This window comes from Enhydra lutris, unplaced genomic scaffold (assembly GCF_002288905.1).
Source record: "Enhydra lutris kenyoni isolate GAN:26980312 unplaced genomic scaffold, ASM228890v2 scaffoldscaffold19, whole genome shotgun sequence".
Taxonomy (NCBI): domain Eukaryota; kingdom Metazoa; phylum Chordata; class Mammalia; order Carnivora; family Mustelidae; genus Enhydra; species Enhydra lutris.
In genome coordinates, this window is record NW_019154103.1 from 5,815,654 (window position 1) to 5,838,413 (window position 22,760).

Consider the following 22,760-nt stretch of genomic DNA (forward strand, 5'->3'; position numbering starts at 1 on the left):
CTAAGTCCAGACTTCAGAGACAAGGCATTTTCAACTCCAAGCAAATTTCACTTCCCTGGAAGGGTAAAAAACAAAGCTTATTACAGATTTGGTGCTGAGGAGTGAGGGAAAAGGGTCAGGAAAAGCTTCTCGGGGGGAGGACTCAACCGGCTGAGACAAGAAGGAGCAGTAAAATGTGCGTATCAGAACAAGAGCTACTGGGCGTCAGCTCCGGTAGGTGGCCCGAAGGAGCCTTCCGCGACCGCGCCTCAGCCGAACTCCTACAGTTCCAGGTCTCAGGGTTGTCCTCTCCCTTTCACCACTCGCGCTCACTGTCGTTAAGTGTCCGCCTCCGGCCATACCCGGACTGCAACAGTCGTGCGTCTGCGCACTCAAGCAAAGCGCTCGCTGGAAGTGGGGGCGGATGCCGGAAGTGTGACCTCTAGCTCCCTGCTCGCGGTTCCCATCCGGGGTCGTGGCGGTCTTCCGGGTGTTCCTGACCGGGCTTTCTACGCCTTTTTTTTTTCGGCGACTTTTTGGTCTTCCTCTTCTTGCTACCGCCTCGAACCTCCCACACGCTTGCTAGCCCTGTCTTTTCTTCTGTTGCTCCTCCCCGGCCGCCGCGCCTGGGGTTTAGATTGCAATCCGGATCCGGAGCCAGGCCTAGCCCTTCCGCAGGCCGCTACCTGCTTTTGGCTGGGGCGAAAGCTACTACCGTGCGCGCCAGACCCTCGCTGCTCCGGCCTTGGAGCTTCTGGGCGGGCAGTGCCGGTTGGCCCTGCTTAGACTTCCCCAAGGACACCTGTGAGTTAGTGGGTTTCGGAAAAGGACGCAACCCTTAGGCCCAGGTCGGGGGGGGCGGGGCTCGGGGAACTTTTCCTGAAACCGCACTTTTATGTTTGCGTGGGAAGTTCCGGCATTATTTCTTAGACGTCCCCGACATATGGGCGTCCCTCAAGCTGTTGCACTTTTTGAAGAATCTTAGGACCGCTTACTTTTTCCACTCGTTTCCCTTCCTCGCGCCCCGTTCTCAGTCTAGGACCATAAGAGAAAGACTGTCTTGGGACCTCTGCATGGTGTTTCAAAGGGTGGTGAAAAACTAAGGTAAATATCTGGATTAATATTTCAGAATTTAAGACTTTAATTAAATGGGCCTCAGTTCTTCATTTTACAGGAAAGTGTACAGTCTGTCCCAGTCTGAAGTCTATCAGATTGTACTCTTCCCGTTAAGCCTCTGTGGTTAGACTCTTCATCTCTCTAGGCCAGAACACCATGGTGTTTGTGTCTCAGTATCTGGATTATTCAAATACCCTGTCTTGTTTTCTCTCTTTTAGCTCTTTGTTTAACACAGCAGTAGTTCTTTAGATAGCGGATATCAGTAGGGTGAGCAAAAAAGAAAGAAACTGAAACTGTAAAACTCAAGCTAAATCGAAACTTGTTAACAAATACGTGGTATGTGATTTTGTGAGGAAAGATCATAACTGAACACTAGATCTGTGTTTGTCTGATCCGTAACATGCTATTTTTGTATATATTGCCTTGTATGGTTTATTAGTACAGATTTTTAACGTGGACAGCCAAAAGGCTCATAGTAGCTAGCCAGTGATGGTAATATGATTTTGTTGGTGTTAGCCCCAATTATGTCTAATCTGGAAATGCTCCATGATATGGGGCTTTATGTGAAACAGGCCATTTATCAATCATTTAGGAAACGTCCATTTCAAACTACATGACAACATTATTTTTTAACTCTTGGATGGAATCTAATTCTTAATAAAAAGGAATGTCCTTTTCAAAACCTTCAGGTAGTTTTGACAGTGGGTGAGCAGGATTTAGGAATTGGGCTTTTTGGTCTGTGGAGAAAAGTGAGTTTAGGATATCAAAGGCATTTGGACAAAGTGGACAGATAACTTGATTTAGTTCCCACAGTCTGGCTTTTGGCTTTTATCCTAGGGAGATTCTGCTTTCTAGGAAATTCTGATGAAGGAATTATATAACCTAGAAAGTTCTCTAATTGATTGGAGGAGAGATCAAGTTTAGGACAGAAATTCCAGGTCGTGCGTTACAGGAGCAAATACCGTATCAGTAGGAATTACTTGGTAAACTACTCTTAAACGGCCTTGTTTCTCATGTATGATTATTTACAAATAAACCTGTGTAAATATCCCATTGTGTCAACCTTAGTCAAGAAGCAACTTTAAGATTTTTTCCTTAAGACAAGAACCAATGCAATGGTTTTAAAACACACCAAAAGTTTGTAGATTATCCTATTTTATAGTCATGTATGTATTGAGAAACTGATAACTTTTAAGCTAAGAAAAACGGGATACCTCCAATATCTGGATTTTATTTATTTATCATGGAATTTCTTATACTTGCTACCACAGCTAATGTGGAGTAGTGTTTTATGTAGATCATCAAGTAGACTTAGTGAAGAAGCCTTTCATTCAGAATATAAAGAAAAAGATTTAAAATTTTGTGGAGGTCTCCTTAATGCTACAGTGGTAATAGGTTTGCTGGATTTTATACTCTAAAAGTCCATTCTGTTTAAAAGATGATCCCTTGTATTGTTTATGATAGATTATTATTTTTGGATTATTTTAGATTATTCTTCACCAAAATCACAAGAAAAAAAATATTAGAAAGAGGAACTGAAATTCATAGACCTTTGTTTTACTTTATCATGGTTATGCAGATGGGGCATTGAATGCCATTGGTTAATTCCCATAGGAATGATCCTACTGTGAGGGCTGGCCTAGTTATGAGCTAGACTTGAGGGCCAAGATTCATAATGAGGAGAACCTGACAGGTATTTTGTTGTGGAGGGACTGTAAAAGTTTTGATGCTTATCTGGGAATTTGGGATAGGCTGAACAGGATATCTGCCCTAAGGTAAACTTTTGGCTAAGTAATCATTGTACGCTCTTAAGCCTTGGATAATTTGGTCATTAGCTTTGTTGAGTGCTACTGGGCCACGAGACACCTTTTGACTTAATTCCCAATTTGGATCTTAACATATCATGGGATAGAAATAAGTTGAAGTCTGGCTATCATGTCATTTGGGATCTTCAAGTCTGAATGCATGTATATGGGACTTGATGCGGGTCCAGAGGAAAAACACAAGCATATAATTCATAGATGTAAACAGAGTGTGTCAAATTTTAACTATGAACTGATTTAAATAAATCTGAAAATAGAACATTTTAATTTTAGCTTTTCTGAATATAAATTCCTTCCCTTGTTCGAGCAAATCTATAGTATCTGTATTCCAACGAAATGAAATACCAAGAAAAATTCATTATTTGAATTTTGAACTAAATATAATGAATTTTAAATATAATGAATTTGAATTAAATATAATAAGTTATATTTAATGTCATTTTCTCATGAATCTTAGGATAGGAATTATGTTTATGGGAGTTTGGGTCAGGGAAACAGAATAAAGAAAGCCAAAAAGGAAAGAGCATGATTCCGGGGAAAATGATAGAGCAAGTCTTTAGTTATTTGTCTTAAATCTTGCTTTCTGTGATTGAGTGTACTTTATTAATAAAGGATTGTCTGGAATCCTTCTTGGTTCAAGATAATTTCCATTTCCTCTGAGCAGTGAAAATCAGTGAGTACAATTTAGCACCTATGCTAGGATTGATTGTTTTCGAAAAATCTCCTCTGGTAAGAGGTACAGACCTGTTGAAGAGAGTTGATAAATTTTTGTTTTCTGGAGGTAACACCTTGTCTCTTGTACAAATTAGGGAGTTGGGCACTTGGGATGAGATCTGATGGTGGCCCAAGACTCTTGTTCACAATGAAGCCTGGACTGGTGAATCTCATTATCTGTGTTCTCATTTTCTGTGTATCTGCCAGTATTGGGTATTTAAATTTCACAAAATTGAAAAAAAAATTTTGTATGAGTGATTTATTAGTTTCTCTCCGGCTCTTTGTCTTTTACTCTCCTATTTTCTCTTGCTCCAGCTTTTCCAGCCATCTGGTCTCAATACCCAAAGGCAGCTACATTTCTTTTAGCTACTTAAGTGTTATTTTCCTCTGTTCTTCTAAAAAAAAAAAATGCTTAAAAAACTTCTATAGCTTGCTTTTAAATTTGACATCTGCTGAAAATGAGGATTTAGCACCTTTATGTACCCTCTCTTATCATTAAATTATAATGTATATGAACATGTAACTATATAACATACATGTAATCCTTTAATATGTAATAAATGATATACAATAATTTTATTACAGTTTTTGTCTAAATTAGTATTTTTAATGTTTGTGTTATTGTGAGAACCACATAGGTCATGATTATATTTTCTTTTTTATATGATTTTTGGGGTTTTTTGTTGTTTATTAATTTCTTTTCAACTTGCTACTTTTCTGTTTCTATGATTATTTCTTCTCTGTTAGCAGAATTCCTTTCTGTGGTCAGATACATCAGATAATCTGTCAGTAAAGTTTTAAGTTTTTTTCTTCTTGGCTATCTTCTTGAAACCCTTTTTCTTCTTGGCTCTAATTCAAACTGATAGCTTCCCTTCACCATCATCGGAGGGAATTTGCTTTGTCTCTGCCCTAGAGCAGATCTCCCTTTTCCTAGATCCCAGGTTTTGTTTTGTTTTTTGATACCTTGCATGTCTGAACATGTTTTTGTTCTCCCTTGCCTTGTTATTATAGCTGGGTATGGAATTACTTCTTGAGAACATTTTCTTCAGAGGCTTGAAGGCACTGACTTCATTGTCTTATTGTTTCCTCTGTTGCTGTTAGGGAGTTTAAAGACATTTTGAACTTTTATAACATTTTCCTCTTTTGTAATATTTCATAAGCTTCTTTTTCCTGATATTCTGAAATTCACCATACTTTGATGCATATTTATTTTTTAATGTACTTTGTATTCATTAGGTTCTTTAATTCTCAGGATTGGTTTTCTTCAGTCCTGGACATTTTCTTGTTTTATTTATTTGATAATTTCCTTCTCTGTGTTTTCTGTCTTCTACAGGAATTTCTGTTATGTTTGATGTTTGACCATATAATTTGATTCTCTTATATTTTTCCTCTTACTGTCCTGCCTCCTTTCTACCCTCATCTGTTTTTCCTTTTTGTTCTAAGAGATTTCCTCAATGTTATCTTTTAACTTTTTACTCAATAGTTCTGCTTTCAATTTTGTGATTTCCAAGAGACTTTTTTGATTTTTAAATAGTATAGTCTTTTTTTTGTTTCCCCTTAGGCAAAGAACTTTATTAACCTTGTTTCCAACTTTCTTCCCACGCTTTTTCAGCTTAATTAGCTGCAATGAATGAATTGTGTATAAACAAAAACTGAAAAGAGCTGCAGTATCCAAGGGGTTTGGGCACAAAAATATTAGAGATCTAGATTTTGTTGGATCCATGAGCAGAATTTTAAAAACCAGTCATACTTTAAAATAGCAGCTCCCAGTAACTTCTTCAAGTTTTATCTTCTTCAGAAGTTGACTCAGTTTAGTTTGCTTCATTCTTGGAAGCTTCTTCTGAGTTCTCCGTAAGATCTGGAACTTCATCCTCCTCCTCCTCTTCAATAGCAAGTGGGGCTTTTCCATCCACAGATTGTTTGGGCTGAGCTTCAGCCAGTCTCCTTGAACGGTCATACTGTCTGCACTGAGTTGGTTTAAGACTCTGGGTAGGATTTCTGTCAGCTGCTTTGTCTCAGCGTGGCCTTTAATGGAAAGTGTTTGCTGCTAGCAATTCCTGAACTTCGGGGTTGTTAAAGCGGATCACTGTTCCTTGGTTTGTGAACATACTCACTTCTTCTATACCAGAGATATTGTTTACCTCTAACTTTTTAAGCTGTAGCTGTTCTATGAACCATCTTCTTTCCGTGAGCAATTCCTTTCCCACTAATGCACACTAGTACTTGCCTTTGGTGAGTTTCTTCTGGTTCGTGATAGCTTCTTTCATCTTGTTGGAGTGGGAATGGGACTGTGTGTGGGGAATAGGGTTGGTGCTGGGGTTCATGGGTGGACCAGCTGAGATTCTTCTTCTTCTTCTTCTTCTTCTTCTTCTTTTAAAGATTTATTTACTTATTGGAGAGAGAGAGAGAGAGAGAGAGAGAGAGAGAATGTGTGAGCAGGGGATCCCCTGCTCCCCTGCCAGGTTCCCCCTGGGCAGAGAGGGAGGGAAGCAGACTGTGCTGAGGACAGGAGGTGTGCTGAGGACAGGAGGCAGATGCAGGGCTTGATCTCACAACCTGAGCTGAAATCAAGAGGTGGTTGCTCAACTGACTGAGCCACCCGGGTGTCCTGAAAACAGCATATTCTTGTTTTATGTATGGAGTGTTTTTTAATTTTTTTTTTTTTTTTTTTTTTTAGTTTTAACTTGTTCTTGGCATTGTTTTTGTTTATTCCTTGATCTTTTTTTTTCTAATGGTGATCTGTGGATGTTTATTTTAAGTGAGAGGTACTGGAAATCTGATTGCAAGCTCTTTGTATATGGGTGGACAGTTCAGTAGTAGGCTTCACTGTAGCTTCCCAGCAGGCTTAACTTTTCCTTGGAAAACTGTTACTATATTATAGGCTCTCTGGTTACCATATTATATAGTTTCTTTCTCAGTTACTCCATAGATGAGTTTTCTTGTTGCCTGTGTTGGGAGGTGGGCTGGGAATCCTATTTTCACTTTGTTGATTTTTCTTAATATTTGCTTTCAGTTTGTTACCTGAACCTATTCTTTGTAAGTTTCCAGCCTTTAGGGATGAGTCATTGCAAAGTATAAATATCTAGTCTCTTACCTGGTCACTGAATGATTCTGATTGCTTTGTACAGTAGGCCCCCTCCTCCCCATCCACAGTGGAGATAGTCCAAAATCCCTAGGGGATGCCTAAAACTGGGTACTGCTGACCCCTATATATACTATGGTTTTATCCTCTACACACATACCTATAATAAAGTTTAATTTATAAACTCAGCACAACAACAACTAATAAGAAAATGGAACAATTATAATAATCTACTGTGATAGTTTTATGAATGTTGTCTCTCAGAATATCTAATACTGTATTCACCCTTCTTGTGATGATGCTATAGTTGATAAAATGCCTATGTGATGAGATGAAGTGAGGTGAATGATGTGTGTATTGTGACATAGCGTTAGGCTGCTATTGACCTGAGGTTATGTCAAAGGAGGATCATTTGCTTCTGGGCTGCAGTTGACCGCAGATAACTGAAACCACAGAAAATGAAGTCATGGATAAGGGGGGACTATTATATATAAATTTTTCCCATTGCTGTGGAACAAGCTCTCTCTTACTAGATGTCCTTTATATAAGTTATTTAGACTTTGAAGGGAATCTCGGAATTTAAGAGTTATTAGGCAGTACAGATTCCTTCCCTTTTTTGAGGAGATCTCTAAGAAGATCTGTAAGATCTGTATCTTAGGAATCAGCTTATCTTATTATGGCTTATACCTTTGAATAAATTAGATTGGGTATAAATAAACACAAGAGTTGTATGGCTTCATTAAATGTCTGTATTGGGTGTTTTTTTAATTATCAGAGTAGGTGGTGATAACTTTATTTCTGAAAGATCTGTTGATATTAGGGCAAATTTTGAAGAAATTAGAAACTTGCATATATTTTACTATCATTTGAATAATAATTATCTTAATCTAGATATAAAATTCATTAGCAAAAAAAAAAGTTAAAAAAATAAAATTCATTATTACCAAGTTTTTTGTTATGTTTAGTGGGACATATTGATGTTTAAACTTTTGAAATAACTTTGCAAATGAAATTCATAACTTGGTAACTAATTGCTTTTAAATAGTAGATGTTAGTTAATAAAGAGTTCAGTATATTTAAGATATAATAATTTGTCTTTTAAAACTATTCTAGGTAGAAGAATACATGTTCACTTTTAGTGAACAAGAGCATGTTCCCAAACTCAATTTTGGGTCGCCCGCCTTTCACCCCAAACCATCAACAACATAACTTCTTTGCCCTCTCGCCAACTCTTTATTCACACCAGCAGCTTATAGATGCACAGTTTAACTTTCAGAATACAGAGTAAGTACAGTGATATTTTGGTCCGTATCATTTATAAATTTTGTTTTCTACTTGACAGAAACCCTTTTTGTATGAAACATTTGAAGTTAAAATGTCATTTTCTTACTTTCTTTTGATCAGTGAAATATTTAGTTTTTATGAAATTGTTTTTTTGTTTTTAAGGTAAAAGTGTTTATTACTACTGTTTTTTATGTGTTTTCGGTAGTTTGTCAAGAGCTGTGTCTTTACAGCAGTTGACGTATGGAAATGTCAGTCCAATACAGACCTCGACATCTCCGTTATTTCGAGGAAGGAAGTAAGTACTTCTTAATTATTTTAGAAGAAGAGTTGGGATTTCTCAGAACTGTAGATCAGTGTTTCTTACATTAAGATTGGATGGGTACTATACCCTAAATTTTATTTTCTGGAACCTGTGTGATCAGTCCTATCAGAGAATTTTAAAACTTCTACTATATATTTAAAAAATTTTAGGGATGTTTTTATTGATTTATTCCCAACACTGCAAATTTTAGATGGAATGAAGCTATATTTCTTCAGAATACTACTATGAATTGAAATATTAACTAAATTAGGCAGTTTTCTGTATTAGTTTGCTGGGGCTACCATAACAAAGCACAACAGCAACAGAAATTTATTTTCTCACAATTCTGGAGGCCAGAGGTCTGAAAGATCAAGGTCCGGGCAGGTTTGGTGTCTGTTGAGGCCTGCCTCCTTGGTTTGTACATGGCTGCTTTCTCTGTGTCCTACATGGTCATTCCTCTGTGTTTTGTGTGTCCTAATTTGCTCTTCGTCTGAGGACACGAGTCATACTGGATTAGGGCCCACTTTAATGACACCACTGTAACTTTTTTAAAGGCCGAATGTCCAAAACTACATTTTGAGGTACTGGGAATTAGGGCTTAACTGTAAGAATTTTGAGGGTACACAGTTCAGCCCATAATACCTTCTTTACAGTAAAGTTTACGATTGATTTATCACAGTCTTACACAGGTAAGGTTCCATAATAACTATTATTTTAGTAAAAATTTCTACATGACTTAAAGCCTTCTATAGAGAAATCAGAGTCAGTTAATCTTAACCAATTAAAAGAAATGGATGTATCACAAAGTAATTGTAATAGAACTTTAGAGATGATTATTAAAATAAAATTTGGCAGTACTGGCAAGATACTACTGTTTAAAGCCTGTGTAGTTATTCCATAACTTTATGTCCAATTTAAAATAACACTAGCTAAGAAATAATTGGTCACTAAATTGGCATTGTTCTTAGGACTTTACAAATAATTTGATTAAGTTTCACAACACTCTATGAGGTATGTTACTTCTCTTCTTTTGAGAAAGATGAAGCATACAGAGGCTAAGCAACTAGTTATTCAGGTGGAAGCATACTGGGATTTGAACCCAGGTGGTCTGGCTCTAGATCCTCTGCTTGGAAGCACTGTGGAAAGCTATATAATGATCCTAAAAGTATTGACTTTATTCAGATTTTAATATTTTTGAAGTTGTCTGATAGCTAACTTCTGAATCACAAATAAAAGTTAATTCCATTGGCTCATAGTTACACATATTTTAAAAACTAAAATTGGCATTCTCAATAGAAGCTATTCAGCCTATAAAGCTAAATCACTTTTATGTTAAAAGATCTTAAATATACTCTTATGTTGTTAGCACTGTATATTTTTACCTGAGTAGGAGTTCCACTTATTTCGTGGATCAAGGAGTGAGGAATTGGTGTAATCCTAAAGGAGTGTTATAATAAAAACCTTCAAGTGGCTATGACCCATGGAATTTTAGAGCTTAAGGGAACCCAGACCATTTCCCATAGCCTAAAGTGTTATCTGTATGAACAACTTAATGTATCAATGAAGTATTTTTTTAAACAAATAATTATTTTTTATTTCCTGTTGCTTTTTGATTTTGAAAATTATATACCTTCAGAAAAATTTGAAGAATAGTACAATAAACCTGTATGCTATTTTCCTAGATTCATTAAAGTTGTGCTACATTTATTTATTTATTTATTTGTTTATTTATTTTTTGCCTCTTTTTCTCTCTACTCCTTCTTTTTTTCTGAACCATATGAAAAAGCTGTAGACATCACTTCATTCTACCCCAAAGCACATCAGTGTGTTCCTCCTAAGAACAAGGATATTCTCCTATATAACCAAAATGCGTTTGTCATGCCCAAGAAATTTAACATTAAGACTTTACTGTTATCTGAAATACAGTTAGTTTTCATATTTCTTTAGTTGTTCATTGTCTTTATAACTTTTTAATATGATCTTTCCAACTGATGAGCCAGAACATAGGTGGACTTAAAGACCTTTTAAATTTATATATATATATATGTATATACATATATATGTAATATTTTTTAAGATTTTATTTTTAAGTAATCTCTACACCCATTATGGGGCTTGAACTCACAACCTAGAGATCAAGAGTTTTACGCTTTACTGACTGACAGCCAGGTGCCCCTTAAAGAGCGTTTTAAAATATAGAACACTCAGTTCACTTAATCTTACTCTCCCTATGTTAGAATTTGGGTTTTTATTGTTAGTGATCTGTGAATAGAAGTTTTCCTACAAAGTTTTCACTGGTGAGGTAAACATTGGGGTAGTTCAAATGTAGGAGATTAATTTTTTTATATGCATTGTTACTATTCATTTTTCCTAAGGTATTTTTTTAAGGGATCTTTTGTGCTTACAATAAATATTTAAAGATTCATAGAGAACTAATAATGTGGCCTTGCTGAAAAGAGTTGTTAATGGTGTTTGTTATTTATATATTTTTAATTGTTTTCTCTTTGTTATTAGACAGTTATAGCTTTAATCACTAAGGTATATTGCTTGTTTTCAGGAGATTAAGCGATGAAAAAAACCTTCCTCTTGACGGTAAACGGCAACGTTTCCATTCACCCCACCAAGAGCCAACTATAGTTAACCACATAGTGCCTTTATCAGGTGAAAGAAGATACTCAATGCCGCCATTGTTTCATACACACTATGTACCAGATATAGTCAGATGTGTTCCACCTTTTCGAGAAATACCATTTTTAGAACCTAGAGAAATCACACTGCCTGAGGCCAAAGATAAGGTAATAATAATGTAGATTTTAGTTTTTTACCTTTTGGGAAGTTTATAATGTATTAAAAACACCAGAAATACCTAATGTTTTGGATTAAGCTGAATATGCCTTTTTTGCTTTGTTTATTTAACACAGTTTTCTGTCTAAATTTGATTTTTTAAATTTTTTGTTAGCTGTTCTTTTATGGAAGTGCAGCTTTCATGTCAGGAAATCAGATTTTTTCTGATTCATAAAAGTCTGGATTAGGGCTCAGAACATTCAATTTCTTAGTTTAGAGTACTCTGTTGTTACTTATTTTTATTATAGAGAAATACATTTTCATATGGTTATTGTAATAAAGTGTCAAAAAGCATTTTCTTTTGGGATATTTGTATTATGAGGTTTTTGAATGTCAAAAATAAGAGTTCAGGAGTCACTGAGAAATGAATACATTCAGAGTGATACGACAAAGATTTATCTGAAATATTATTTTATGAAGAGTATTTCAAATAAATGAAATAAAGCTGTTTAATAATTATTTTTAAAATGACATTATCAGCACTGGGGAATCATGTGTTATTTAAACACTAATATTAGAAGCAAATCCAGCCCCCCAACCAAAAAAAAAAAAAAAAAAATCTAGGTAATTTGTAAGAGTTTATAACATAAATATCTGCATTCTCTTGGCTTGTCTATGGCTTATATTTGCTATTTTTGCATTTTCAAAGCTGCTCCATTTTTAAGAAATACGACATTTGTAGGCTGAGGAGAATGATCCTGAAAAGTGTAGTGACTTTGTTTTACTCATCTTTGGGTTCCTAGCAACCAGCATAGGTCTGGAATATAGTAAGTGTGCAAAAAGTGTTGGGTCAAAAAGGAACGCTTGCTTTATTCTTCATTTGTGCTGCTTTTTGTTCCTTTATCATTCTTTTTTTCTTTGAGAGAGAACTATCATGAAATTTGCTCTTTTTAGGTGTATGATTCAGTGGTTTTTTTAGTATATTCGCAAATTTCTACAACCATCACCACTATCTAATTCTAGTATGTTTTCATCATCCCCAGAAAAAGACTTGTACCTAGTAGCAGTCCCTTCCCCATCCCTTACCTTCTCACCCTACCTGCCTGCCTTTGGCAACCACCAATTGATTTTTTTATCTCTGGATTTACTTATTCTGGGCATTTCATGTAAATGGAATCATACATTATGTCGTCTTGCTTTTTTCACTTAGCATATTTTCAAGGTTCTGCATGTGGCATGTGTCAGTTCTTTGTCTTTTTTTATAATTAAATAATACTACATTGTATTGATATAGTCTATTTTGTTTATGCATTCATCAGCTGATCAACTTTGGGGCTATTTCTACTCTTTGACTATTCTGAATAATGCCACTATGAAAATCTGTGTACAAGTTTTTGTGTGGACATACTTTCATTTCCTTGGGTATACACCTAGAAGTGAATTTGGGTAATGTGGTAACTCTATGTATAACTTTTTGAGGAACTGCCAAAGTGTTTTCTAAAGTGGCTACACTATTTTACTTTCTTACCAACAGTGCATAAGTGTTCTAGTTTCTCCGCATCCTTGCCGGCATTCATTGTTGTCTGTCTTTTTGATTATAGCTATCCTGGTGGGTATGAAATGGTATCTCATTGGGATTTTGATTTCCATTTTGCTAATGACTAATGATGTTGGTCATCTTTTCATTTGCATATTGGCTATTTGTGTATCTTCTTTGAGTAACTGTCTATTCAGATCTTTTGCCCATTTTTAATTGGGTTTTTTATATTTTATTGTTGAGTTGTAACGAGTCCTTTATATATTCTCAGTATTAGACCTTTATCAGGTATATGATTTGCAGATATATTCTCCCATTCTATTGTTTGTCTTTTTCCTTTCTTGTTGGTGTCCTTCAAAACACAAAAGCTTTTCATTTTAATGAAGTCCAATTTATCTGTTTTTCTTTGGTTGCCGAGCATTTGGCATATAAGAAACCATTGCCTGATCCAGTGTCACAAAGATTAATGTCTGTGTGTTATTCTAAGAGTTTTATAGTTGAGCTCTTAGATTTAGGTCTTTGGTCCATTTTGACTTAATTTTTTTATGATATGAAGTAGGGATCCAGCTTCATTCTTTTGCTTAGTCCATTTGTCCCAGCACTACTTATTAAAAAGGTTCTGTCATTCTCTTGTTATTATAAAGTAGGAAAGCAGTTAGGCAAAACCAGGAGGAGGGAGGAAGAGGCAAAATAAAATGGAAAAGACTACTTGAGAAGTTTTGGTACTGTTTCTCCCCCTACCCCCAACCCCCCATTCTTTCTCCTTTCTTTGCTTTTTCATTTTAAAGAAACTCTTGTAATGCTGTAATATGAAAGGCTGTGCTGTAAATCAAATCAGACCAATTCTTAGAGTGAATGTATAAGAATCTTTTAATATATGTGGGTTTTTAATGTATGTATGCAGGCTCATTTTTTATGGAATTTATAAGTATTGAAGCTTTCTGTATTTTTGCATGTATTTATATGTTTAATAGTTAACTATTAGAACTAACTAAATAACTGCTAGTTCTGCATATAGACTAAATACATGTTGTTTTAGTAAATTTAATAACATAACTTATATTGGTCAGTATATATCATCTAGTGAAGTATAGTTCCATATCAATTAACTTTTTCTTCACTTGATAGCATAGGAAAAAATTCTCTTAAATCTTATGTTTTTGGAGTAAGCATTTATTTCAGAAAGGTAAAGATACATTATGTTGTTAAGCCAATTTCTTTGAGTGCTACTCTCTACTTGCTTAGTTGTAGGAAAAAGAAGGCAAACAGTTGGTTCTGTGTTCATTCTTTAAGCGAACACTTGTAAAGAAAACTAACATTTATTGATGTCTTTTCTCTTCTAGGCATTCTACATATGTTATGTCATTTAGTCTTTTCAACAACCCCATGACATGGATATTATCCTAATTTTACTGAGGCTCAGAAAGCTAAATAACTTGCTCAAGGTTACAGCTAGTAAGTGACACAACCGAGATTTGACCCTTGTCTCTGATAATACAAAGAGAAGGAATCTAAGGTGCTTAAAATCAGGGTTAGGGAGATGACATTCTTAGAACTGACTGTAACACCAGGTAATCTGTGATGGTAATAGCTAATATTAATAAGTATCTTTTTTTGCCAGCAGTGTGCTCAATGATTTGTATTGTTTACCTCTGTTTACCTCTGCTACAGCGTGAAGTGAATGGGAGCTTCAGTGTGAGATAAAAATGGGGTAGTGATTTTGGGCCTTGAATGCACAGTAGAATGCCATAGAAGTTTTTTGAGTAGAGGAATAGCACAATCAGATTGGCATTTTGGGGAAGATAATTCTTGTGGTATAGTGGAGTTGAGCTTGGAATAAGGAGGCCCTGCAAGATTGATGATTATTACCTTGAAGGCTATTAAATTCATTCAGATGAGATGTGCTGAAGCTTTCAGTTATGGCATAGGGTTGTGAGAAAGATGTGAGAGACCATGAATAAGGACAATTGGTAGAATGTGTGGAATCATTGAATATAGGGAAGAGAGAGAGGGGCATTTGTAACTCCAATGATTTGATTTTGGACTACTAACAGAGATAAGGAATACGGATTTGGGATATATAAATTAATTGAGGGACTAGTCAAGAACTATTTGGAACTGTGGTAAGCTTTGTAATTTTTGTGCTCTTGAGGAAGCTTGTATTCTGCATATTGCACACTAAGAAAATAGGGCTGGGGAAAATAGAGCTGGAGTAGGCTACTCAAAACCTAAACAATTTTGTAACCAGAACACTATCAAGAGTAATAATTGATACCTTGGGAAATAACTTGGTCAGACTGGGTAGGCGGCTTAGTATGGCTGGATGCTGCTGCAGGGTATATTAAAAATGTGCGAAATAGAGTTGAGATACTGCCTTGTGATGGGCATTGAGACAAGGCAGTTAAAGGTGGAGCTCTGAGTCAGTGAGGCTGCTGTTAGTAGACACAGAAGGAAATACATCAGCAGAGAGCTGTTTGAGACTGACAGGATGCTTTATTGAGTGGGAACCGTCAATTTAGTGGGAACCCAAATAGGTGGGAGCTTATTTTTAGTCGTGTTATATCTATAAGGACTCCTACCTGTGCAGCAGCCAAACTAAGGAATTCTTTTTTTTTCTTATGGTTATGATGTATAATTTCAGCTCCATGTACAAATTAATTCAACAAACATGTTGAATTGATACCGTTCACCTACTCACCAATTGTTTGTAAGCTAATTGGTATTGTAGAAAAATATGTTGTAGTTGAATTGGCAGTATATATTTCAGAAGCAAAGCGGGGACAGAGATAGGAATCCTGAAGTCACCTGTAATAAAAGTAATAATTGAAACACTTGGGAGTAGAGATTCTGTTTTTATTTATTATTCAGCGAATACTTGTGACTGCTGTTATCTATATGCTACAATGTTATATCACAGTATTGTGCTAAATATACATGATCACAGTCTCTTTATCATATACATACACTGTAGTGAGAGAATAGTCATTCAAATATATTTGTAAGTGCAGTGAAGGAAAATTGCAATGCTGAGAGAATGTTTTTGAGGTCAGGGATGGTCCTGTTTTGGCTGGTAATGTTTTAGCTGAGAACTGAAGGATGAGTAGGGGTTAATTAGTGAAAGTGTGGTGGGGTTGGAGAGAATGATTCAGAGAGAAGGAACAGTATCTTTGAGGTTCCTACCATAGAGGGGAACATGGAGTAAGCAAGGAACTGAAAGAAGGCCAAGGTGGCTGGAGTTTGGTTGATTAGGGGAAAGTGGCTGAAGTGTGGTAGGGGAAGTGGGGAGAGGGCCAAAGACTAGTATGTTATTTTGGTGTTCAGCCTAAGAGCAGTGATAAACTGCAGAATTGCCTCTGGTTGAGAATAATAACTAGATTAGATAGAGAAGAGGGTACTGAGGATTACTTCTGAGTTTTAGGCTTCTACGTGGATTCATGGTAGGATCATTCACTGCGGTGGAACAAAATGGAGGAGCAGCAATATTTATGTGTGTTTGTGTTTAATAGGAATTGGAGGATAAGCAGGGGCCTCATGAAGTCTGGACATGTCTTTATCGTGCATTTGAAATATCAAATTAGATATTAGAGATGAAAGTTTTATATTATAGATCTGGAATTCACAGCAAAGATACTGACCAGCAATGTACGTTTGGTCATCATTGGCATATAGATGGTAATTGAAGCCAGGAGGGTGGATATGATTGTTCAGGGAGGAAAAAGAGCCTGGATTCAAGACTAAAACAGTTTGTGGAAAGAATGGGAAAGCAGAAATGGAAATTAAAAGCATATATACAGGGGCACCTGAGTGGCTCAGTGGGTTAGAGCCTCTGCCTTCGGCTCAGGTCATGATCCCAGGGTCCTGGGATCGAGCCCCGTATCGGGCTCTCTGCTTAGCGGGGAACCTGCTTCCTCCTCTCCCTCCTGCCTGCCTCTCTGACTACTTGTAATCTCTGTCTATCAAATTAAAAAAAAAAAAAAAGCATATATACAACTGTTTTTGGGAGGTTTTGCTGTAAAGGGTAGGAGCTAAAGATTTGAAATTAGAACAAAGATTTTTTTAAGTTTGAAGAAACTTCAACCACATATAAATGTTTATGGGAAAGATTTAGTGGAGAGAGAAGAGATTAACCACTCTGCAAACAAAAGAACAGTCATAGTAAGATTCCTCAGAAGGTAGAAGCGGCATGGATCCTGCTTATAGGTAGAGTAATTGGCTTTAGGTAAGAGAAAAGCTTTTTGGAATTGGAGGATAGGAAGGGAAGATAGGTATAGATAACGAAGTTTGTAGGTATGATATGGAGAAGTTAATGTGGAGTTCCCATAGTTGAGTGGCTTCCCCTGTTTTCTTTCTGAGTTATTGTGCAAGGTCATCTATTACGAGTGGGGAGAATGAAGTGGGATGTCCAAGGTTTGAGAATGGCGGAAGTTTGAAATAGCATTGGCTGAGTGCAGGAAATCAAGTTGTGACCAGAGAAATAGAATAGAGAACTTGAAACAATACTTGCTATACAGTGTAGATGACTGAGTGATCTAAGATTGGTAATAATAAATTTATTGTAATTAATATTATATCAGTCAACTGGTTCAGCCAGCTCCAAGGAAAGATTTTGTTAGTGAAAGCTTTTTTGAAACTTCATATTCTTCCTTTTGAAACCTAAAGATTTAAGATTCATTTAAAATGAATACCCTCTGAGTTTACTTTTTTCTTCCATTTCAGAATCTTTTGTCTGTTTTTCAAGTTGCTGTGTTAACAAACAACTCTTTAAGTAAGATATCTGAATTACCTTTCTGAATTAACTTTTATTTCACTCTAGCTTTTAGGTGAATATATGGTTGCCTGGACAAAAAAGAGGCTGTAGAGGAATCAAGAGTTAATCAAGCTCCTGAATTCTATCTATTATAACTGTTCTTTGGAAATTCTGGTTAGTTTGAAGATACTATGTGAATTGAAGTAATTGATTTTGAATTTTTATTGAGATGAGGTTAGGCTGAGGTATTCTTGGTATTGATTGTAAAATAAAAAGATGATTATGAATGAATTACTCAAGTTTCTTATATAATGTTAAATTTTGGAAAGGAGAAAATTTTATGGATCCTCTTGGCACCCTTGGAGTAACAGCTTAGGGACAGTTACAGATCTCTTAGAGGCTCTATCTTTAAAAAAATTTTTAAAAAAGTTTCATTATTTTACTTATTTAGAAACAAATTTAAAAAGGGGATAAAATGTTTGTAAAGTGCTAGTTCACTGAATTTCAAATACAGTTGGCCCTTGAACATCACAGTGATGAGGGGATCCAGCCTCCTATCCAGTTGAAAATCTTCGTGTAATTTTTGACACCCCAAAAACTTCTCTAATAGCCTACTGTATGTTATGTGTTTTAGGTACTGTATTCTTATAATAAAGTAAGCTGGACAACAAATGTTAAAATCATATGAAAGAAAATACACTTATAGTACTATACTGTATTCATTGAAAAAAGTCTAATAAGTGGACCTGTGCATTTCAAACCTGTGTTGTTCAAAGGTCAACTGTAGTTAAAATGTGTATGCCCACATCTCCTACCTCCCTCCTTTTTTCCCAGCTTTATTGAAGTGTGAATGACAAAAATTGTATATATTTAAGGTGTATACTATAATGTCTATAAATTGTGAAATGAATATCATAATCAAGCTAATGTCCTTCACCTCACTTAGTTACCATATTTTTTTGTGGTGAGAACAACTAAAATCTACTCTTTTAGCTAATTTCAAGTATATATAATGTATTATTATTAGTTAAAGTCAACATATTATACATTGTATTTCTGGAACTATCTTAGAAGTGCAAGTTTGTATGCTTTGACCAACATCACCCCATTTCCCCCTTACCTCCCAGCTCCTGATAATTACCATTCTACTCTCTACTTATTTATTTGACTTTTTAAGATTTAAGATAAGTGAGATCATGCAATATTTTTATGTCTAGTTTATTTAGCTTAATGTCTTCCAGGTTTGTCCCTGTTGCAAATGGCAGAATTTCCTTCTTTGTAGGGCCAAATAATATTCCATTGTCTATGTATATTTGTGGGTATGTATGTATATTGTGTATATGAATGTGTATGGGTGTTTATATGTATATATAACACATTTTCTTTATCCATTTATCCATTGACAGACATTTAGGATGTTTCCATATCTTGGCTACTGTGTTTATTTTTTTATTTTTTATTTTTTTAAAAGATTTTATTTATTTATTTGCCAGAGAAAGAGCACAAGCAGGGGGAGAGATAGGGAGAGGGAAAAGCAGGCTGTCTGCTTAGCAGGGAGCCCAATGTGGGACTTGATCCCAGGACCCCGGGATCATGATCCGAGCTGAAGGCAGACGTTTAACAGACTGAGCCTCCCAGGTGTCTCTGGCTACAGTGTTTAATGCTGCAGTGAACATGGAAGTGCAGATACTGCTTTGAGATAGTGATCTTATTTCTTTTGAATATATACCCAGAAGTGGAATTGCTGGATCATATGGTAGTTCTATTTTTAATTTTTTGAGGAGCCTCCATATTACTGTTTTCCAATGTGATTGTAATATCACAATGTGAATGTAAAATTTACACTTTCACCAACAGTGTATAAGGGTTTCCTTTTCCTCTGTATTGTTGTCAATACTTGTTATCTTTAACTTTTTGATAATAGCATTTTAACAAGGGTAAGATGATACCTCATTGTGGATTTTATTTGCATTTCCCTGATGATTAGTAATGTTAAACATCTTTTCAGGTACTTGTTGGCATTTGTGTATCTTCTTCAGAAGAATATTTGTTCAGGTCCTTTGCACATTTTTAAATTGATTGCTGTTGAGTCATATGAGTTTCTTAGATATTTTGGATATTAACTCCTTATTGGATCTGTTGTTTGCAAATATATTCTCTCATTCTGTAGGTTCCTTTTTCAATTTGTTGACTGTTTCTTTAGCTGTGCAGAATATTTTTAGTTAGATGTAGTCCCACTGGTTGATTTTAGCTTTTCTTGCCTGTGGTTTTAGTATCAGGTCCAAAAAATCATTGCAAGACGACGGTCAAGGAGCTTTTACCCTATGCTTTCTAAAGAGTTCTACAGTTTCAGGTCTTACTTTTAAATCTTTAAACCACTTTGGGTTGATTTTTTTGTATGGTGTAAGATAAGGGTCCAGTTTCATTCTTTTACATGTAGATACCCAGTTTGCCTAACACTGTTGAAGAATATCCTTTTTGTGTAGTCTCTCCATTGTGTAGTTTTGGCACCTTTGTCAAAGATAAGTTAACTATATATATATATATATATATATATATATATATATATATACAGGTTTATTTCTGGGCTCTGTAGTGGTTTGTGTGTCTGTTTTTATGCCTGTACCGTACTATTTTGATTACCATAGTTTTGTAATATAATTTGAAGTCAGGCATGTGATGCTTCCTTTGTTGTTCTTGGTCAAGAATGCTATAGCTTTTCTGGGTTATTTGTGATTCTATAGGACTTTTACCAGTGCTGTTTCTGTGACAAATGCCATTGGTGTTTTCATAGGGATTGCATTAATTCTGTAGATTGATTTGTACTTTTTAACAATTTTAATAATTTTAATTCTTCTAATCCATGAATGTGGGATATCTTTTGTTTTATTTGTTGTCTTGAATTTCTTTTTTTTGTCAATATTTTATAGTTTTCATTGTAGAGGTCTTTCACCTCGTTTCACCTCCTTGTTTAAATTTATTCCTATGGCTCTATCTTTATAATGTATGTGTCAGAAAAGTGTATTTTTCTAAGGTATGTGTCTAAGGTGTATTTTTCTGTAGAAAATCTAGGCCAGGACTCTGCAGAACAGGTCCTCAAGTGAGAGATTGTTTTGTTTTTCCATTCTCCTTTTATTTCTTGGTCAAGTTCGGTAATAATACATGCCTAAAAACGATCAGACTTAAGGGAAAGAAATCAGTAATTCAAACGGCCTAATCAGTGTGCCATTTTATAAATTAAGAAGACTCTGCTCCACACAAAAACATAATAATTTAACACACTAACAAGGAGTGTGTTGCTTTTGGCATGGCATTTTCCTGATTCTGTTTTATTTTAGCTAATTTTAAGAGAAAGGGAATTTAAGCATCAATAATGAATTTAAACTTTTATTGCATTCCTAGCTTTATTTTTCCAGAGTGATGTATATAACAAAGATTATGGCAGTCTTTGTTGCCTGAGGGGAGAGAGCAGGAGAGAGCCTGAGGAATTGCCAGTTTTTGTTGAAATGTTTACGAATTCATAACTAGTGTTTTTTGTACCATATTTAATTTTATGGGCTCCGGTCTTTGAAAGCTCCTTACAGAGTTATGTTTGTTGTTTCAGGTAGCACTCACATTTAGTCAAAAACCTGTTACTGTTTTCATATAATATATAATCAGGTCTTGGTAATCCTCTGTGAAAGATTTTTTTCATTTTCTTTTATGTGGGGACCCAGCTAGCACAGACAGATGTAGAAGCTGCTGGTGACATGTAAAAGTTACACCTTAAGCTTTATTTATTGACACATTTAACAACTTTTCTGAATTTCAATCTATACATGTCCTTGATGGCTCGTGTTGACCTAAGACAGAAACTTCATTGGTAATTTCTTTGAGCCTGACTTTGAAGACAGGTTATAATACTTTTTAGGAAAAATGAACGTTTATATTTGGAAGAAACATTTATTTTAGTATTTTATATGGAGGTGAGACTTTTGTACAGTTTTGAACAGATGAAGCTTTTACTTATAGTGAGAAAGAGATATCTTCTACAAGTACTTTTAAATTAAAGTAATAGACCATGGGAGGTGGCCTAAACAGGTAGTATTGTAGACATTGAAACAACTATAAGAATAGTCTATTTTATGAATACTTTGTTGGAGTGATTTTTTAAACCAACATGGGAAATACATACTTCTGAGTGAAACAAAAGCAATTAAAGAAAGTTCCTGAAGTGCCGTTACTCATAGTGGGTTAAAGCCTCTGCCTTCAGCTCAGGTCATGATCCCAGGGTCCTGGGATTGAGCCCCGCATCGGGCTCTCTGCTCAGCAGGGAGCCTGCTTCCTCCTCTCTCTCTCTACCTGCCTCTCTGCATACTTGTGATCTCTGTCTGTCAAATGATTAATAATATCTTAAAAAAAAAAAAAAGAGTGGGATTTGGTGTATATATATAAAAAAAATGTATGGTATTACATACATGATTTGAATATTTGATGACTGATATTTATCAGCCGAGGAGAATTCATATCATACATTCTGTCCCCTCTGAATTATAAGAACATTGATCCATCTTCTGAAATATTTCTCTAAATTTAAGTAGTAGAAGTCATATTTCAGCATGTATGTACATTTATTTTGCATTTTGTTTCATTTGTACTCTATATTCTATAATGGTCTGTTCTAGGATGCAGGAACATAATTTGATAATGTGAATCCCTAAGTAAATAGCTAGATAGTGAGGAGAATTCTTTTGTATAGAAACCTGTTAGTTCTCTGTTATAGCAGTACTTAAAAGAGAAGAAATGTTTCCATGAATGTAAAAAAAGGGAAAGGAACAAGTATATAGAATTTTATATTTTTCACATAATCATAAATTTTTTGTATAGGAATGTTTCTATATGGATATCATTTGGATGAAAGAACTTCTTAAATATGAGCATTGTTATGAAGAAATTTCTTCTTGCTACCCAAGAAAAGTAGTCATATGTAGGATAGTACCTACTATTAGTTCTAGGATTGTATTGATCGGCCTGATTCTAGATCATGGGGTTGGCAAAACTTTTTCTATAAGGGCCAACTAGTAAATATTTTAGACATAATGGGGTATGTGGGGTCCCTCTGTTAAATATTCTTTTTTCTTTTCTCTCTTTTTGAAACAATGCTTAAAAAATACAAAAATTATTTTGTTACTGCCTCTGCAAAACAGTCCAGGGACAGTATTTGGCTTACAGGCTGTAGTTTGCCAGTTCTGCAAATGAATAAAACTCAAGTTCAAGTGTTATTTAAAATTTGATATTAACCACTTTACTGGCAACTTCTTTCAAATCTTTTATAAACTTGGATGCTTTTAAAAAGGTTTTTATGGAAAATATCAAATATATGCAAAAATAGAATATAGTGACATAAATCTTCA

The 22,760-nt window shown here is 35.3% G+C and overlaps 1 protein-coding gene and 1 pseudogene across 4 annotated transcripts in view; one reads left to right on the forward strand and one right to left on the reverse strand.

Annotated features, from left to right (window-relative positions):
* The first annotated feature begins 471 nt into the window (after positions 1–471).
* The window catches only part of LOC111148268 (poly(A) RNA polymerase D4, non-canonical), a 68,984-nt gene continuing 46,695 nt past the window's right edge, over positions 472–22,760 (forward strand). For 2 of the 4 annotated variants that reach the window (XM_022504733.1, XM_022504735.1), the window contains exons 1-4: positions 494–1,083; positions 7,828–7,998; positions 8,204–8,293; positions 10,857–11,094. In XM_022504733.1, the coding sequence (XP_022360441.1) occupies positions 7,865–7,998; positions 8,204–8,293; positions 10,857–11,094 (462 nt within the window). In that variant the 5' untranslated portion in view covers positions 494–1,083; positions 7,828–7,864. Of the gene's footprint in view, positions 1,084–7,827; positions 7,999–8,203; positions 8,294–10,856; positions 11,095–22,760 lie in introns of all 4 variants that reach the window. The other 2 variants (XM_022504736.1, XM_022504734.1) reach the window with 2 other exon arrangements.
* LOC111148269 lies at positions 5,444–5,899 on the reverse strand (annotated as a pseudogene).